The 20,629-nt window shown below is 39.1% G+C and overlaps 1 protein-coding gene across 2 annotated transcripts in view; it reads right to left on the minus strand.

Moving 5' to 3' along the window:
• Positions 1–1,069: 1,069 nt before the first annotated feature.
• The window catches only part of PPA2 (inorganic pyrophosphatase 2), a 36,240-nt gene continuing 16,680 nt past the window's right edge, over positions 1,070–20,629 (minus strand). For both annotated transcript variants that reach the window (XM_068403365.1, XM_068403366.1), the window contains 7 exons: positions 19,860–19,946; positions 18,418–18,544; positions 10,869–10,996; positions 8,962–9,047; positions 7,422–7,491; positions 2,306–2,345; positions 1,070–1,253 (listed from right to left, as the gene is read on the minus strand). In XM_068403365.1, coding sequence (XP_068259466.1) covers positions 1,225–1,253; positions 2,306–2,345; positions 7,422–7,491; positions 8,962–9,047; positions 10,869–10,996; positions 18,418–18,544; positions 19,860–19,946 — 567 coding nt within the window. In that variant the 3' untranslated portion in view covers positions 1,070–1,224. The remainder of the gene's footprint in view (positions 1,254–2,305; positions 2,346–7,421; positions 7,492–8,961; positions 9,048–10,868; positions 10,997–18,417; positions 18,545–19,859; positions 19,947–20,629) is intronic.

A 20,629-nucleotide genomic window follows, 5' to 3' on the forward strand; every position in this document is an offset into this window, starting at 1 on the left:
TTCCCAAGGGACTTGTGCTTATACACTGGACAATATTCTAGAGTAAAGTCTCTAAACCAGAAAAATCATCTCCTAAAATCAAAGAAACATTCCCAAAGGTGAAAACTTTCTTAATAGTAAGTTATTCTTTGTAAGGAAAAGTCAGTCCTCTATGGCAAGCCACAGCCTAACTTTTTCAGTTCTTTATCTTCCATTTCCATCACGTGTCAGCAAGAATAACCTTTTGTTTCAGTCACCACACAAAGCAGACAATGCTCACCTTTGGTTTCAGTAACAAGCTGGATAAAGCTGTCTATTTCCTCTCTTTCTATTTAACAGCTGGCTTTTTTTGGTTTTGTTTTTAACGAACACCATGGGTACAGACAGGCCCAATATAATCCTGCACTAGAAAAAATGGCAGATATTTTTTACCATGAAAGCAGAAAGCTCAGTTCTATACATTTTATTAATCTTGTCTCACTGAATGAGGAACTATCAAAAGCCTTCAGGCATACACAATTCTAAAAATGGAAGCTTTCCATAAGGAAAGTCCTTCCTGTGTGATGAAACACACAAGTTATCAAAACAGGATGTACTACAGAGAGCACATGTGCATCCTTACTTCAATTGTTATGGCATTAGCCCTTCCTAGTTGAATTACTCTTTGGAGTGAAGTTGTATTTGTTTTTTTAAATCAAGTATGCTCTGCTCATAATCTATGAAGCTTGCAGAGACAACCGGGCACAAAAGCAAATACAAGTCAGGAAACAGTGCACAGTGGTGTATTAAAGAACATGGCAAACAGCTAAGCCTATTACTTAAAGATTACTGTCTACTTGAAATGCATTACAGTCAGGGTGGCCAGGCAAGCCCTAAGGTATAAATTAACAGTGTCTTCTATGCACCTGATGGCTGGATTATTCCAAAATCTGGAGAACAAGGTTGAAGACACCTTATCTCCCATCTCATTTGATATTACACACTTCATGAGTGGATAAGAGCAATTCTGGAGTCCTGAGATTCAGAAACAAGCAAGCAAGCCCTTCTCTTCCCTCTGCTCCACCCTGCACAAGGACATAGAAAGGAAACATTCATTTTATAATGTCAGTGTTTATTTACATGAGAGAAGATTTACACAAGTTGAAAAGTTGTTTCAACAGGAACACAACAATTAGTGCTTTTGCCCGTCTTCAAAAAAGGGATGACTTTAAGATTTGATGACGCAGCTTCAGAACGCTTTGACGATCACTTGGGAAAAAAGTGCCAGGAATCAACTAAAACAAACAAAAAAAAATACACATCAAGAATGACATTAGTTCTATACAACTAGCCCTACACAAACACTTGAAAAAGCAACATTCTGCCCTTTCAGCCATCTCCCCTCCCATAACAATACTTCTGGGTGAGCTCTATGCCCAGCCTATGTAAAGCACAGCCTCAAAATAATATCTGTTCACTTTAACAGTTCAGCTGAAACAATCCTGCAACAAGTTACAACACTGATGTGACCATCCCTGGAAAACATCAAAGATCAGTCAGATTATGTTCAGTTGTCTGTCAGAGATCTGAGACGTAATACTTCTGTAAATAAATGCTATTTATTGGCATGCCATATTAGGCAAATGGAATGCAACTGGCTTTCCCATGACATGGACTACACAGATGTTACTTCGCAAACAATCTGGAACTCAACTCATGACTAAGTTTCTCTTAGTGTTTCTATAACTCTCTCCATCTCAAAAAGCACGTATGTCTTCTCTATAGTTCCTGCCAGTAGAAAAATCTCTTTTTTTTAAAGTAGTTAACTAAAATGAAAATGTAGAATGCACTCTTATTTCTTGAAGAAAAACATATGTTCTGTTAACATGAAAAACAGTCATAACAGTGAAAAGAGAGAATTTTGTCTTTAGAACTTACACTTGAAAAGTAAGTACGGTTATGTCAATTTTAGGAAAAGAAGCTGTTTATTTGATTAGTTAGCTACTGTGAAGAATGACAAAAACTAAGGCAAAGCAGCCTTTCTCCTTTGAAAAGGATAAATGTCATGAATTTGTCTTTCATGATGAGTGACTGAAAAATTTAGTCTTCTCATCTTTTTATGTGGACTACACTTTCACTCATACCCAAAAGTAATCTTCCCCCACAAATCATCCAGGAATTTCTGTTCATGTTCTATTTAACAGGGGACAGGCATTACAGTCTGCCAGGATATAAGTATTACCATTCTCATGTGCACGAAACTGCCTTTTTTCAACAAGACAGTTTTAATGTCAATTTTTAAAGCAAATGATCAGAGAAATCGTACGGCATTTGGGAAAAAACCTACCTTCTGGGGAAACACACTCTCCATTCACACACACTGGCGCCTAAAAAAAAAAACCACAAAAAAAAAACACACACAAGAAAAAAAAACCCAAACCAGCATATCAGTATTTAGTTAAAGTTTCACAGGTAGCACCCAAACTGAAAGTTATTTTACTTCTGAAGTCAAGAGATACTAATAAAACCAGAACTTGCTGTTGCCCTCACAGGACAATATTCTACCTTACAGACTTTCCCCTTCCCCCCACCCCCAACTACTGTACAAATTTCTCTGTTGCTCATAAATGACAAAACAAACACACTAATAATTAGTGATAGATTAACACCTTGCCTAAAGTAAAGGGGATTTTCCTACTGTATTGTCTTTGAGGATAACAGGATTTGCTGTTTACATACTAAAGAGTAAAAATGCCTTTCCAATTATATTACTATACATTTGTCAGTATAAGGTATGCTTGTGAAATATACACACACACAAACACAATATACATTACATATATGCAAACATTTTTAAATAAATGTGTAATTATACTCTCTTACAATTACATTTTGACAGAGTAGGATTCAGTTCTGTGGAAAGTGACAAATTGTTTTAAAACGCATTTCTGACATTTCAAAGCTGGATACACCACTATTCAATCACAGTATTACACAGCATGTCTCGTCCTGTAACTTAAAGGACAAAATTAAAGCCAGTTTTAACACCAGCTAGAAGCAATCTGCCTCACAATGAGGATGCTAGTTACTTGCATAGCAACAATCCTCCACTGCCCTTCCGACAAGTTTTCCAACTGACATAACTGATGAGAAAGAAGCAGAGAACATCTCAGTACAGGGAATCCTGCAACGCTCACCCGCATGCACAAATCAAGCACAAAGACTGGGTGGATGTTGGCCTCTGCCGTGACACAAGCCCACCCCAACTACTCTTACCCAAGCAGATAACCCCAGGAGTAATCACTTAGGTGAACCATGCAAAAAAAGAACCAGCCTCAAAGGCAGGGTTTACAGCTGTTTGAAGCTTCAGGAGAACAAAGCTGCACAGTGACCACCCATGTCTTCCACACCAACAGGTGGAACTTCCTGCCACTACTTAACAGCACGTGAAGACATTAATGAAGACTTTGTAGTATCCTGCAGGCCAGCAGGCTGACCCAGAAGCCGGGCTTAGCACAGTGCAGCACTCAGACTGAGCTGCATTGGTGTGAAATTCCCTCGTGAGCCTGCCTGCGTCCAAGCAGGCACAGGGCTCGATCCACTGGAAAGCAGGTCAAACCCTGTGAGGAGGTAAGGGAAAAACAGTCTTCTTTTTCCTGCTTTACCCAGGATAATCACCTGCACAGGGCTGGTTATGTGACCAGTCTGAAAGGATGTGCCAGGATGACAAATGTAGCGCAGGTCTTCCGGGCCTTATCACCAGATCATCCCCTCTCTTTCCAGCAAAACCAAAGCTTTATCTCATAAGGCAGGGAGAACAGTGGTCACCATGTATAAGTAGGTGCCTGCAACTTCTGGGATAATTGCTCAGAAAGTTTGAGATAAGGACTCAGCACCTTCCCACCAAGAACAGATCAAAAACTCATCCCACTGAACCAGGAGTCTCTTCACCACACAACCCTTTCATCTGGAACATGGTTTAAAAAACAAATAAATAAATAAAATAACTTTTTTTAAAAAAAACAACCCCCCGACTAAAAACACTACCAGTCATTGTTTCACAACTGGCCACTGAACAGAAAATTCTGCCTCTACTAAGTCCCAAATGGAAATGTCCTCACAGAAAACATGTAGGGAGAAAGGCAGTTAACAGACTTTCCTGCTTAGATCTGAATTATTCGAAACACATTAGTAAATATACAGATTCAAATTTTGTTGGGAGATTTTTTTTGATTATCAGGAAAAGCCAAATATTTTCCCCTGTAAGACACTGTTCTGCATTTTATCAAGAGAGACCTCATCTAGCAAAGCTTTCCTAGTTCACTTTCCAGTATTATAAGGAAAGAATTATGCGTTAAGTCTGAGAAACACTGCTCTATTAACTATATATAGATTGTCCTGGAGATTTTCCAACTTGCAAAGTCCTCAGCAGCGTCTTCACAGAGCAAGTGAGCATGCAGTTCTCAGGATTAATGTTAAACAAAGGTTTGGCTGTCCTGGTCAGTTTTACAGATGGCAACACTTAAAAGCCTGAAATAAACAGTACATCTTAGCACTAACACATTCAGCTACAAAGCTCTATTTCTCCTGGGTTTAGTTTTCAACATGTACTAACACTGGAGCTAAGAAAGAGACAAAACAGTTTTCAGAGGCTATAGAACACTAGAAATTTTCACCACCTAGTGTTAAAACTCAGCTGGGTTTATTGTTGCAGGGGGCTGGTGAAATTTTGTCTAGTTCAAATGTTCAGTATGTGTTCCCACATGCACAGATTATCTTCTGTCTCTTTGGGACTGACTGGACATGGCAACTTCAGCAGCTGTAGAATCATTCCTAGTTTGCCACCAATACAGATGACAGTACACATGCCCACCGTCTAGAAACTAACTCAGTGGAGTGGAAATTCCCCAACGCAGACAAGGCATTCTAGTCTCACATCTGTAAAATAACAAAAGGCCAAATAATAGCACAATAAATCCTACTTAAATCAACAGGACTATCTTGGGAACTACCTGATCAAATTCTATAGGAAATTCTGATTAGTGCACAATTTGGTAAGCATTTGGTAATGATCTGTTTGTTTTCCATTTGGTTTTTAGTTACAGTTCTCTCACTCACCATAAAAATTGTTTCATAACAATACTGAGTGTTGCCTTTTGGTTTTGGGGGGTTTTTTGTTTGTGTTTTGGGTTGGTGGTGGGGTTTGGGTTTTTTTTTGAGAACTCAATATACCTAATTTAAGGCAATTATCATCCACTCAAAAATTCTGTAATTGGAGTCTGACCCACAGAACAGAATGGTAAGGAACCAGCTCTCACTGCACAAGTAGCTCAGAAATTTTTCAGTAGCTAAAATATGTTTCTCACTGTACTTGCATACAAAATCTCTACCTCAGCTTTCATTTTTCTGTTTTGATCCAGAAGCTAATAGAGGGACATAAATTAGAAGAAAATGTATCTGCTTTTAGTTTAAAAAACCAAAACACACAAACAAAAAAAACCCTAGACAGACAGACACAGGCAGCTTTCATTTAAAATTACCACAGCCATTAAAATTCTGCAGCCAACACTCACGTACTTTCACTTCAGTTTGAAAGAGATGAATGCCTGACAACCAAAGTGGGTAGTACGAGACAAAAAAAAACCTGCTTAAAATGTGCAAGTCAACCTCCCTGCTTATATTTAGAGTTTGACTGTCCACTATTCATACTTCAAGAGCATTTTACTTTTTTTAGTTATCATAGATTGGAAATTGCATGCAGTATGAACAGTTATTTAAGAGAGTATTGTATCTTTTCCCATCTGAAAAGTACCAAGAGACAGTAGCCTACAAAGATACAATTAAAATACTTAGAACGAACTGAAACAGAATGATGGAAAGGGGTATGTGATGACAACTTCACAAAAACAGTATCACTTAAAGAAAATAATATGAGGCACAAAAAAGCCAGGATGTGATAATATTTGACAAGAAGACAAGTTCTCATAATAATAAAAAAAAAACATTAAAGTTTGATACAAGGTTCATATTTTATGAACTGTTTTTACTAGCCTCCCCCTCAAAAACAGGAAAAATTGTGATTTGTTATTAAGAGACAAAACAACAGATACTGCTGATTTAAACACATAATTATTTACCCTACAAGCTTCCAAGTACAAAGAACACAGAATGCAAAAGGAAATATTCCTTTGCAGGTTTGTCACCATTCAAACACATTTAAACTTGAAATTTTAGTTGCATTTAAACACTCACTAAAAGTTATTGTACATTTGAAAGTACAAAGCAGGTAAATATTTGCTTATAGCTGTGACTGATATGTCTAAAAACATATTTGAATTCCAAATTAGTTTTTCTTTCATTTAAAACTTACAGTCCCATTAATCAGCATTCACAAGTGCAACCATAAAGGTACTTTTAAAGAAGTGCTAAAAGCAAGAGACCTGAATAGGAAAACCAGTTAGGTTGGACACTTCTTTATGACTTAAACGAACTTTTCTTTGCAACTGACAGTCTTATTTGCTTGTGACAAAACACCACCCAGGACAACACATTCTCACTAGAAATGATGTTGGAATGTTAACTGCACAGACAGCGGATGGCGTCTCCTTTGACACCTGAACTTGCATAATTACTGTGACTATTGGGGCAAAACACTGGCTGCCCAGGCAGCCATGCACATGTGCAAAATGCCTGCCACGCTCATGTGGTCGTGAACACAGGCTCAATCATGGCATATGTTTGGGTTTGTTGGTTGTAATACTTGGGGGTACTTTTCTCCATGTAATTTCTGGTAACTGTGCTTAATTTCTGGCGTCCAAACTAGTACATGTTAAAATGGAAGAAATTCTCCTCCACTAGCATTTGCACGTGAAAGGATCAGACCTGCAGGACATTTTTTCTTGCCTGAACAGGAAACCTGCATGTTTTAATTTTATGTTAATTTTCAGAATATGACAGGCATTCTTTAAGAAACATTCAAAAGAAGTATCCCCCTCTCTTACAGCAATGCATTTAATTATGCAAGTAGACAAACAAAGGATCCCTTTAGTGATTAGGGACTACAGTCAGCTAGTCAATGAGTTCTAACACTGGGTGGTAACTCATGGCAACACGGGAGACAGAGAAGACAGCAGGCTAGATTCAAATAGCAGTCCATCTTGCTATTCAGGATCAGAAGAAACAGCACTGCAGAGGGAGGAAAAAACCAAAACAAAAAAACCCCACCAGAACAGTAATGAACCTGCCAGAAAGCACAATTGGACCACTGCAATGAAAGGTTTATATGAAAATGCTTACATTTCCCCCACAAACTTTGTGTTCTTCTTTTTACTTTATGCCTTAAATTTTTGTTTAAGGACCATTTCAGTTTAGCTACTTTATTTCAGTTTTGGAGCTCTGAATCTTCTTTTCCTATTAATCACTTTTTTTAAAAGGGTGGGGAAAAAAGTAAATATTATCCTTACCGACTGCACAATCGATCGGGCATCCTCCTCACTGCAACAAAATGGGCTGCCACTCACCAGAACATTTGTGCTGAAAAACAAAATTAAAAACATGTTTTATCAATCAGTGGAAAAGAGACACACACAAGTACCTGTGGAAAATAACACCTTTACATATAGAGCTCAGAAATGTTTATCTGCAAGAAATGAGGAAGTCAAAAAACACAAAGTAACTAGTAATGCTGGAAGGGAACAGGGGTGTGGAAGGGTGTTCTTTGTTTCTTTGGGTTTGAGGGGTTTTTAGGCTATACGTTGTATATTAACGCAAGCAGTGCTCACACTCAGTGCTTCTAGCAGCTCACTTGGGTACAGTTCAGAGGACCACAGTTAAGAAACTAAATGCTCCCCAAAAAATCAGCAGAGATAAACTGGCACTTCCTGAGGGAGGTGAAGAACACCTAGATGGCTAGCACAGATGGTGTGAATATCCCCTCTGTCTCATGTGCCTTGAAGGATGGCCAGATTCTGTGGCAGGCTGCCCTTGGTTTGCAGAAACCTGCCTGCAGTATCTAACAAGAAGAATGAAAAACAGGTCAAAACTCTGCTCCTACATAAAGCAGCAGATACCTGTCCTGCTTCCAGAGAGCAGACAAACTCTGGGACCAAATACTTTGTAGAAATGCTTCCCTATGAATATATATCCTTTCACACCAAAAGTGAGTTTGGTCATGGGTTTTTAAGGTCTTACAATTTTAATTATTTTTTAATTTTGTCAACATGAAGCTCAAAGTGCCTCTGAAATGATCAAGATCAAAATTTGAATATTATCCTAGAGTATTCTTGCCATGCTAAAGTAAAACTACCAACCTGTCCAACTGCTAAGGTGTTCCACAGCTCCAAGAAAGAGAAAGTCACATTATCCCAATAAAACAGAAGACAGTAACTATCTGAGCACAGCTTCGCCCACAGTCTTTGCCCTCTGGTTTAGCTAACAGCAATCTACAGCCATTGAAAAGCACCAGGCAAAGATACCTGCCAGCTCTTCAAGGCCTCTGGTGCCAGAACTGCCAATACAAACCAGTCCAGAGAGCTTAATAAAGTCCATTTTAATTTAGATCAGGCCAAAGGCTAGTAAAGAATAACAATTTGGTTTTCTCATTCCAGAGAACGAGAAAATATGGAATGCTAAGCTGCAAAAGAATTTTGCAACACAGCAATGCAGCACTGAAGGATGGAATAAACAGTGACAAGAGGATTTGCATGGGATACCGAGATTCTCCCAAGATGATCCCAAACACACTCTGGGGCCACTTCTTGAAAGTTGAAGTCAGCTATGTCACTTTTATATGATCAATATATTTTTGGAATGACTTACCAGTAAATCATTGTCATACAATGTGCAATTAGTCAATCATAGCCTATTATCAATTAATTATCAATCAAAACCATGAGTATTCCTCTCATCTCAAAGTCAAAAATCTAAGCAGTTCATGCACAGCTGCCACATGTTGAATACCATCAGTGCTAGCACAGAGAAGAAAAGACGTGACTGGATACTTACCACTTAATAGCACCTCCATCAGCTTTTTTATGAAGCAAAGCTTTCCAGTATTCATGGGTGGATTTAATAATTTCAACAGCAAAATCCTAGTTTACATCAAGGAAAAGTTTTATGATTTAAAATGTCATTAAACAGAAAAAAAGCCACAGAACTAGTTTATTAAAACATACTGTTTCATGTGTTATTTTAAGGGGCCTCCTTCGAGGCCTCATTAAATTTCTGGAAAATATAACACCCTTTTTTATGAAAAGAAACAAACTTCACTACCTGTCAAATACACTGGCAACACATTCAGGACTTCCCCTCAGTCTGCAGCCAAAAACCAAAAAAGGCTGCACGAAAAAAATGAAATCAGTACTAGATGCTAAGCAGACACCTACAGATGTAGAAAACAGTACCAGGTCCTAAATGGGACAAAGTGTGTGAGCTGTGCCTCCTCTGTTACGCATGCACATCTGGGTCAGAGTTAAGGTTTCTCCTCTAGTGGCAAAATTTGCATTTACTTCATTAATTGCCCAACCATATACTTAAGCATTTGCAACAATGTAACATGTCAGCTGTTTAACAGTTTCTGTTTGTTTAAAACAAAAGTAATATTGGGGGCAGGGTGGGGATGAAAAAGGTTCAAAAAAAATACAGTAAAATAAGCCTTCAGTGTCCAGATGATGCTATCTAGACTGTCTTGCAAAAAGCTGCCAACAGAACATTCACATTTCCTAACAAGGAGTGACTTGGCAAAATGCCACTGGAACATTGTGAACTTCACCAGCACTGCTGGAGCACAGCCACGGCCGCCTCGCCACATCCTGGGTCTCCAGAAATGCTTGAGAACTATTGAAGTGCTCCAAACCAGCTATCTCGGGGCATTTAGTGCCTCAAGCCTGAACTCCAATGGCCTGACAGGGATATACCCTGTTAAACTGTCACTACAGAGCAACATGCTGCTTTACAGAGCAGGAAAATCTCTAAGAGCAGTTCCTGGGAGAAGAGGGGAGAGATCAGGTTATCAAGCCTTACAACTCTACGTTCCATTGATTTAAAAGACAGTTTTAGTGCAGAGGGGAGTCAGGGCATCTCTTTAACTAGAAAAAACATGTAAAGTTGTCTGTGCTGGTTAGAAATCATTTTATAACTTTGATAGCACACTGCAAGGCTGAACCAGCTGAGACATGGACATCATTCATTAGGAACCCGTGATTTTTGCCAAAAATAGTCTACAGAGAGTGTGCAATACACGATCGCAAAGCACTTTTACTCAAATCACACTCAATTTCCTCTGGAAAAATCCAGGTATTTTCCTCAGCGAGGTCTATTCCCAGGTCCACTCTCCTTTCAAACACTGGCCATTTTTGCTGTAGATAGTTTAAAATGTCATTTATTTTTTCTAAAAAATAGAAAAGAATTTTTTCAGCTTTCAAGCCAAAACCAGCTCAAATGTTTTTACATAAAATTACCAGGAAAAAGTATAACTTCAGCAAATACCAAATATGAAAAAATCTGCAACCTACTGTCTGTCTTAAACTGTACAGCCTTAAAAAAAAAAGTCAGGAAAATTTATTAATCAGGACTGAAAAAATACCTGAAAAGACAATCTGTTCATTCCTCTGACAGGGAGAACGAAAATGCTGTGAAGAAAACCTACGAACATACAGATGCGTGTGTAAGTCTCGTAAGGATTAGGACTCAACTTTTTTTGCAGACTTCCTTTAATAAACTATGCATTTTCCCTGAACAAAATGGAAGGCAGCAAACATTATTTATTCCTAGCCTAACAAATTGTATTCAAAGATCTCTTGTATAAAATTTCTTTTTGCTAAACCTCCTCCTTTACAATGCCAAAAATTCTAGGATGTATTAAAGAGGCCACATGACAGAAAGATGCATCTTTAATTTTGGATGATCTTCACCTTGTCTTTAAATTCTCCATTAAAAGCGAACTGATTTTCTGGTTTACCATCAGGGACTTTATATAATTGGAACCAGTCAACTGTAGCCTCAAGGTAACCTGGTTTATGCTTCTTGACATCATCAATATCTGTAGGTTAAAAAGAAAAAAAAAAAAAAAAGAAAAAGGACTGGTGATTTTTACTCACAATTTTTGTAACATCCATTTTTTAAAGTCTCATAAAGGATCTGCAAACAATTTGATTTCACTGAGCACTTTCAAAGTCATTGGGGAACTTCACTTTATTACATTAGCTGCCCATAGTTGATATGATTTCACAACCACACTAAACAGGTAAACCAGTTGCCTCCTGCCCTTCATTAATTAAGACCCAAAGGGGCAATGAACAAAAGGACCATACTTGTGACAGGAGAGGAAGAAAATTCCGTATTTATAGGCTTTCATCTCAGTAGGTACCTCTTGCAATACTTAGATCACTCAGTGAGGTATTTTTTCCCTCAGCCACTGCAAAGACTATAGGCATTTTTTGACAACGAAAGAATAGCTAGTAAAAACAATTTCAACACTTGGATTTTTAAACCAGCACCCCAAAACAAAATACAGGCTTGACTTCTCAAAGTTATATTAAAGTTATATCCCTTTGATCACTTTACTTCCAAATTCAACCCATTAGATACAAGATAGATACACGCCATGAGCACTACACGCTAACTCTAGTGATAACCCTGTGATATCTGCACACTCACAGTGGTAAGCCAATTTGACCTTTACCTCTATAATCCTACCATGCAAATATGGAACAGGACACGAAGAGGAATGCATGCCATTTTCAGGACACCCTTGGGAGGCAGAGACGAACGTTGCCCCAGTGGGTACAGAGAGATTAAAGAGTCACACAGTAACTCTACTCGAGGGCTATACTGATACAGCAAAGATGCAGTTCATGATCTTAAATGTTTACTTCTGCTGTGCATATCGAATTCTACCGGGTTGTCCTGTGAGACTACCATCACTCCTGTCACTTGCAATGAGGTGGTCCTATCAGCCCCTCAGCAAATTAACTCTCTGGCAGTACGTTCACACGGAAAAGCCTTCCATACAGTTTTATTTTGATACAATAAAGGATTTTGTCCTTTCTGGAAGCCACATACTTTTTGTAGCTGGTATAATCCTTCTCTTTCCATCTATTTCCCTCCTACAGTCACTGCTGATAGAAACGGGAGCTGACTTTTTATTGCTGCACTTTGCATTCAGTCTTCCAGCTATTTCATAATCTCACTCTGCCCAGGCCACCTTCCATGGTGTTATTCTCCTCCTCTAGTGTTCTGCCAGTCACTTGCTCATTTCTCCCTTCCCGATTCCCTGGCATCTCATCCTGTCTCTAGCTCTCTCTTTATACTGCTCGGCTACTTAATTATCTTCTCCCATAGATATGCCTCACTCACTGACATCTCCTGGTCGGCAGTGACTCCCGATGGATACTCTTCTGTCTATCCAGTCCTATAAAACAGATTTTCAGAGTTGCTTAGTCCACAAAATTGGCACCTAGTCATGTGCTTTCCATCTTTAAGTGCCCAAATGTCTTTTTAAAATCTAGTCTGTGAACCTGAACAAAGACATTCAAATATTTCTAATGAGAACAGTAAAAGAAGGGAAAAAGTCTTGTGCTACAGATCATTCAGTTCTCTGTAGACCACCAAGGGAGACAGCATGTGGACTGAACTGTGAGACCAAACCTACGTGAAAAGATATGCTGAGTGTTCATAGGCATCTGATAGATGCCACTCCCAAATTCCACTGGATCACACACTACCCAAAAAATAAAACATAAAACTTTGAAGAACTCTATGTCAATTTTTGCTTCTGCACGTACTTAATAGGGCTACGTGTTTATGGACTTGGAGTAAAACACATTTTGAACTTGGCTGCTGGCCATCTGCCTGTAGAAGATTAGGGAGTTTCATTGGCAGAATCCCAGAAAAAAGCAAGGGCATATAAGGCTGTGCTAGAGGCAGGTCTTCTACACCAAATACACGTTTAAGAGCACAAGAAGCCTTTCATTGGGGTGGGTGGGTGAGATCAACCAAGAAGGAATGATTTAGAAAAGGGTGGGGTCTTGGTTGGAGGCAGGATGCTTCACTTGGGCACTAATAAAACTGCGGCTCCAATTCAAATCAGTTTCTGGGCTCCAGTGTATCATCCTCTTCTCTCCAAGCAAGGGAACATCCCTCCTCACATCTTGAGCCCTTGTCACTTCCATCTCTTTTGAGGTTTGAACTCATAATTTCTAGTACTTGTTGAAGAGACAGTATCTCCTCAAGTCTGTAAAACAAACCAAACTGCTGCAGCAATTTCCTTGGCTCCCAGCAGTGGATGAACTCCAGGTCTCCATCTCCAGACGCTACTTAAATTTAAGCCTATTTTCTCAGACTGCTGCTCCTTTTTTCTGGTTCCTGTTCCAGCAAACTTCTCTCCTAACTCTGCTTCTCCATTCCTCCTACTTGGTTATTTGCCTCCTATTCCCATAAAAACTGTTCATCAAAAGTGCTTTACTGTGTACTGACACTTCTGCCCTTCCCCATCTGTTGTTCCTCATCTATAGGCTTTGTTTGTAAAGGACTCAAATATTAGAATAGGCTTTGGGGCAGGCTTTCATTACCTCCTTAAGATAGGGATGACCATCTTCATGGATAGAATAATGTCTCTGAATTTCACACTCTCTCTACTGGAAAACACCTTGCCTAGGTAAAATGACTACACAGACTCAGGCTACAGCATTATATGGCCCCTAAAGTACTGGTTGCTGTATTTTCTGTTTTTGAGGACTTAAGAAGTGGGATAGTGGTTGCTTTTATTTCCTTGGTTCCTTGCAAGTTATTCTCCTTCATCCCCATGCTTCACTTCACTGTTCTTTATTATGAAGGACAGCTACTGGGCACCAAATGAAGCTTAAATGGTTAAAGAAAAAAAATCAACCAAAACATCTGTATTATAAAGGCAGTTGGTGGCAAGCAGCAGGAAAAAGTGCAACAGTGGAAAAAAAAAAAAAATAAAAAATCGATCCTGTTGCTGTGGAGCCAGCACATAGCACAAAATATAAGGAAAACAGCACCTCTCGCACCACTCAACAGCTACCTCTTCAGTTCATTAAGAGGCACCATAGAAAAGCTTGAAAGACAGCTTGTCCTCCACTCCTCCACTTTGAAACCCAGACAGCATCTTTGGGATATCAGGGGGAGAAGGAGAAAAATATACTCAGGAAAAACAGAAGAGTAAGAAAGAAAGGTAAAAGAAAAGATCAGGATAAGCAGTACAGTGATTTACTGAACTAATATCTAGAGAAGTTAGCTGCGTATTATGATTAAAAAAATCCCCAGTCAGATGTCTTTTCTGCAGCAGACACTGTTAGACACTTTTTTCTGACCCTGACTGCTTACCTTCCCTTAGAGATATGTACTCACACTGATGTCAAAGGGGGCTGAGCAAGCACAGCAGTAGCAAGCATGTACCTGGCCTGATGTGGTTTCATCTCTGCAAGCAAGCCCTGCTCAGAGTGACAGGGCAGAAAGGTCAGGCTCCTGCAGGTACATTATCAGCACATACCTACTGGGCTCTAGGCAATAATTTCTTTATACTGCCTACATACACCCACAGGTCCCATATTTCTGGGCACCAAAGTTAAGCACCAAGGGTTAAAAAGAGAAGGCTAATCACATTAAGGGTTGCAGTTTAGTCTCAACACAGAAAATCTCTAGAGGCTGGCACAAACAACTGCTGCTAGCTCTCTGTCAAGGGAGTGAGCCAATGCAAACGCAGATCCCAATTCTATCTGGCTCTACAAAAGAGAGCAACAAAAGCATTTGTACAAAACTACCATTTTTAGTACAACAGATGCTGCTTCTTGCAAGCGAAGCTAAAACAACACGCTTGCAGCAAGCTTTCTAAACAAGGTCTGTGGGAAGAGAGGACATATGTTTTTAATAACATCTTATAAACATTTACAGGAAGCAGCAGCTACATTCCATATAAAGGCATTTGGTGTATTTTGTGCAGCATGGTGTGAGGGGGTAGGAGTGGAGCCTCAGTACAGATAATTAATTTCTTTATATTGAATGCTTACACAAATCCACAACAAAGGTTTTCAGGGCCTCTGCTGCTGCTCTGCATATAAATACACTCACATGCAAGGGTCTATAACAATATATGGTACAAAGTATGCAATATGCTTTGTTTTTGCCATTTAGTGTTCGATGACTTAACTCAAAAAGCCAATCTTGAGTTGCACATTGGAAAAGCAGCATGGCAACATAGCACAGTTAACTATACCAGTGCCAGCAAATAGTAGCGCAACAAAGCCGGTACAAATCATCAACTGCTCTTGAATATATCCAGACATCTTTCCAGTGAGCAATAGCAAAAAATGGCTGCTAAGATTCCAGGCTGCTAAATCACCTCCAAAATGCCATCCAGCATACATGATTTGTCCAGTTTGCTCATGGAAGGTAAGATGACCTTTTGAGAGTGAGACTTTTCATAAGCTGCTTCAAACACTCTTCCTCCTTCACCTGCCAGTGATTTTCAAAACCTCTTGTCCAACATGAAGATGCCATATATATTTAGACCAAATTACAGCATGAACATATCGCTCATCCTTTCTGAGCCCAACCTTGTCAAGCACATCAGACATGTATGTGGATTCCAAGGTATTAAATTCAATCCAAATTATGAGATAAGCAGGCAAGCAGCCTTTCCACTCCAAGAATTTGCTTCTACTCCTGTTCAGGATTTTACAAAAAAAACAAACAAACAAAAAGCAAGAACAACAACAACAAAAAAGGGCTGGGCCTATAACAGCACCAAGATTTAGTGTTTCAGTGTACAGGGAGCTTTTAGGCTCTTTCCCAGACTTGCTTGGTCTAAAGTTGCTTTGCTGGCCCTCTAATGGCCATCTGCCTAGCAACTGCCTGAGCAGAAAGACAACACAGTGGTTTTCAGGTAGCCACAAAGACACATCTTATTGAAACAGACAAATCTGGAGATGTCCAGTTTCAGTCTAAAAGAAACTTTCTCACAGATACCTGCATCTGACATACAGGTCGCATTTGGAGTGAGATTGCCCCCATGCCCACCAGTATTAAGTGCTATAATTTCAAACAGATTACCTTCAAAAGTCAGTCCAAAAAGACACTAAAGCCCCTGCTATTCTCACTGATGATGCAGTTCCCACTCGAATAGGTGCTAAGTATTGCTTATCATTCCTGGGTATTGTCACTATAAACTAGAGTTTTTCATTGCTCAGTGTGAAGGAGAGTTCTAGGCAGGGTTTCCAATTTAAACCAGTATTTATCAATAAAAGCCTGCAGGACACAGTACAGTGGAGTGCTATGAATAAACAATGAGAACTGCTCAGAAGTTGGGACTGCTCAGTTTTAAGTTCTGTGAAGTCTCAGAAAAATCAATTGCACTTATGAGAATGATCACAATCCCAGAAGGAGAATATACAGAGTACCTGGGGTGTGCTTAAAGCAGCAAGAGGAGTTAACACACTGCGCGGGCTCAGGATGGGGTTTGCAAGTAATCACCACTCTGATGTCTCAGAATTATCTTTTCCAAATGTTCACTGGGGGCTGTGCACATACTGAGCTGAAAGCAAATGTGATGATTCTCAGTCCAATACGAAATGTTTAGCAAATGATACAAAAATGACTGGACAGACTTAGAAGGCAACATTCAGCCTCATCTTTCCCCAGGAGACCACCACCGTAACACAGCAGCACGTCACTTATTGAGGGAGATACCAGTTTTATCTGTAGCTGCTATCCCTTTATGCTGAAATAATTAACATCTTTGGGAAGGGGGAAAAACAAAGTATAAAAGGACATATTGTGCTGCCTACTCCAACAGATTTGTTTGTTTTCAGACTGAAGAATGATTGCTGTTAAATACTGCAAGCTAGTCATGTTTTGTGAAAGCAGATGGGGGCTTTTTTTTTTTTCTTCTTTCTTTCCTTTTGTAAATCCTGGACTGCAACTCCAATCCCAAAGGGAAGTCAGATTAAACTGGATAAATATTTTTGCACTTCTCTGAACCTCAGAAGGACAGTTCTCTTCTTGAAGTTTTGCAGCTATTCTCTGATAAGAAAGGACTCCTTTTAGATTATCTCACCCGCTTTTCTGAGTAAACTATCTCAGAAATTGTTAAGGAAAAATGTAAGAGTTAAACAGAACAGTGTATAGAAATAAAAGTGCTAATTACTTGTCTTTTAACTACTGACGCTTATATTGCATTTCACTGCACATTATAGAAAGGTTTAAATTGATACTAACATTAACAGCAAACTATTACTTACTATTTCCTTAAGCTGAAATTCTTAATTTCTAACTGTCAAACTAGTTAAAGACTCATAAACACTATGTAGTAATTCATCTGCCCAATGATTTTAATCAGCATCAACCCAAGGGTTTCCTTTTCCTCATTTCCTCTTCTCCCCTTCTTTCCCCACAAGCCAAGTATTCTCCATGTGAAAGTAACCTGCAAGAAAACTGAGAATGAAGGGCCAGTCAAGTGATATACTTACTTTACACTCAGAAACCAGGAAAAAGCCTCAATGGCCGAGAAACATAATTCCTTAAAAAGCTACTGGATAGCCTTATTCCTACAGAAAGGCCACTCTGTGCCTTGGTGCTCCCTACCAACAAAGGGCAGGCTCTGATCGTTCATACCTGACAGTATAGATGGTTTTTGGTCTCATAACAATCACTAACTTTTAGACAAACCTCCTCACTTAATTCTCATGATTCCCAGTAACATTCCGTTTGAGGAAGTGAACATCCCTTTATCTGTATCATCTTCTTAACAAACAGCCTGCAAGTAGAATTACACTTGATGTGCTATTCACACAGACACTCTTTAGTACTTGAATTCTACTGGGATACCAGAAAAGTGGTCACAAGGAGGACAAGTCTGGACAGGATATTTCCCCCTGCGCAGCTAGTCATCATCAAGGCTGATATTAGGGTTAGCGGCATTAGCAGTTACCTTTGCAAATTTTCAAGCTAAAAGGTGAAACCTAATCATTCATACTAGGCAACAAACCCTGGAAGTAACGCAGTTACAAGTGACAAAACATTGGAAATGTACAGCCCTTTTCAGAATGCAACACAATGCCTGCAAATATAAAGGAACAAACACTTTCAACAAAGAAAATGGCAGCGTGCTACGTAATCTGAGTGGGTAAATATGCACTATTACACAGGAGATAAGGCTGTCATTTTAAGAGGTCACTTTCTAAGGCACTTGTGTTTCAGAAGTCAAACGACTTTCTGCGTGACACGTCCTCTTGAAAATCCTAGTGAACCTTTTCAAAAGCTTAGTGTGAAAGCATATATGCCCTCCTTGAAGAGAGCACCTGATTTAAACAACAAAAAACCTGCAAAAGTCTTGCCTTTCCACTGTCTGTCTCTTCTTGTCCTGGGTGGCCTAAACTCAGGTACCATTCTACTGTGCAAGTTGGTGACATAACTTGCATTAAGAAAGATGAAAATACTTGCCATGGATTTTCTGAGCTTCTGGGTCATCCACACTGATAGCAATTATCTTCCAATCTGTCTCTCCTTCATCAACAAGAGCTAAAACACCCAAGACCTTCACCTGAACAATCTCACCAGAAGAACGAATCTGAAAGAGAACATAATCTCACAAAGATTTGGAAAACATTACATAGAATTTATCTTTTACCTTACGGACAAAACAGTTTTACTACATTTTTGACCAGGAACTAACAGAATTGCAAGACAGGTCTGTAAACCCAGTACGTATCTATTTAACATTACTAGCCTTTCTCCCACCATTGCTATTCTTCGACCCTCAATTCTCCAGTCAGCATTTATTTAAGTAAAAAACACAAGATAGAAATTTTTTCCTTCTCTTCTACCCTACTTCCTCCACACCTTCTTGATCTTCACCCTAAACTGCAAGTCAAAAGTACCTCATACTTATTTTTTAACTCCTTCCTTCCTCCTGACTCTACTTTCTCAACTCTTGGTCTTAATCTATGTCTTGCCGTTCCTTCCTCTAGACTCCAATATACACATATAAACACACAATCCTCCCCAGAAATACCAGCACAACTCTTCTTTGCGTTTTCTTGGGAATCTTCTCCCTACCAGCTAATATTCCCTTTATAACTCTTTCTGGATCCCTTGAAATTCAGCTTTAGGTTCCTTTCCTCAAATAAAGCCACCTTCACTAAGGTCACCTATCAAATTTCCCCTTACCTAAAATATCCCAAGAGATCACTCTTCCAAACTCATACATTTCATAATCCCATCTTTGATACCATGGAGGATTGCTCCATTCTTTGCTGCCTCCAGATATGTAGAATTTCCTTTCAGTGAGCTAAACCTTTCCCCTATACCTACTAATGGTGTTTGCTGCACCTCTTTTTCATCCACTCACTCTATATCTCGTAACTCTGCAACACTGCAATAGGTTCCTGTCTTCTCCTCTAGAGAATAGGGATCTACTCCTGTTTTTACCCATGAGAAAACTCAAACCTACCTCCTTTGTGGGTCTGACCTTGTAATTTTATGTGCATGATGCTGCCATACTTCCTCATCTTTCTGAAACCTTTTCCTAGCCCCAGTACTGCCAACAGGGGAAAAAGACAGAAATCTTTTCCTTCCCCAAAAATCTTAACCCCCTCCTCCTTCACCCAAAACTCACTGTCCAGCCACAGAACTTCAGGTGGTGTTCTCTTATTTTCCCTTTTATCCAGTATATGGACTTCACCAAATCCTGCTTTTTTTCTCCTTTTAAAAAAATCCACTATTTCCTTACCTATTCCCTCCTCAGATCCTCTATTCATACTTTTGTCATCCCCTGAAACTATTACCATCTTTTCTTGTTTTCCACCTGCCCTTCTCTTCCAAAAGTTGTTACCAAATTTTTAAATTAACCTTGGTAAATAAAATTAATCCTGATAAAGACAAACCTTTGAACCTATTTCACAAACATCAATAGGATCATTATCCCCACAACATCCTGTACTGTCATCTGTATGGTTTGGATCTTCCCAGGTCTGTCAAAGGAAAGAGAATTATCATTTACCAGCTGATCTGCAATTATAATTCACCTAACCACAAAATTACTAAGATTAATAAAAACACCAATAAAAACATCAGCTTTCTGAGAACAGCGTTGCTCAATTTGAAAAGAAAAAAAACCAAACAAATAGCCAACAGACTGACGTTGAGTAACTCATCCTCATACTCAGGACAAGTAACATGAGGATTACTGAGGACATAGTAACAAAAATATTCACTGCATCCATGACTCAACAGACACACTTTATCAAATTGCAGTGATTAAGGCATCAGAGGACCCTGAATATGTATTCTTCTGGTTACTAGTGATTGTGGGATTAAACTAGGACATCCTACAATTACATGCTTATTACACTCTTTAAATACCATGGCACTAACGTAAGTTGCTTTCAAAAACATCTAGGCTTTGAGCTAACCAAGCTCCTAGATATGGATTTGTCAGCAACCAATTAGCTTTTTAAAGTTTTTGATATAATATGAAATATTTCTGAGTATTTTGAGACATGTACATTCCCAAGAACAGCCAACAGCTTAAGGCCAAAGAAGCTCTTCCAGAAGGCAAGTTCAAATCCCTGCTCTGAGCAAGCAAGGAATCATAGCTAAGTTACACTAACTTAAATTACTAGACCAGTACTTGTTTTGTCTCTTACTGGTTAGT

Source organism: Nyctibius grandis, chromosome 6, assembly GCF_013368605.1.
Source record: "Nyctibius grandis isolate bNycGra1 chromosome 6, bNycGra1.pri, whole genome shotgun sequence".
In the NCBI taxonomy this organism is placed as follows: domain Eukaryota; kingdom Metazoa; phylum Chordata; class Aves; order Nyctibiiformes; family Nyctibiidae; genus Nyctibius; species Nyctibius grandis.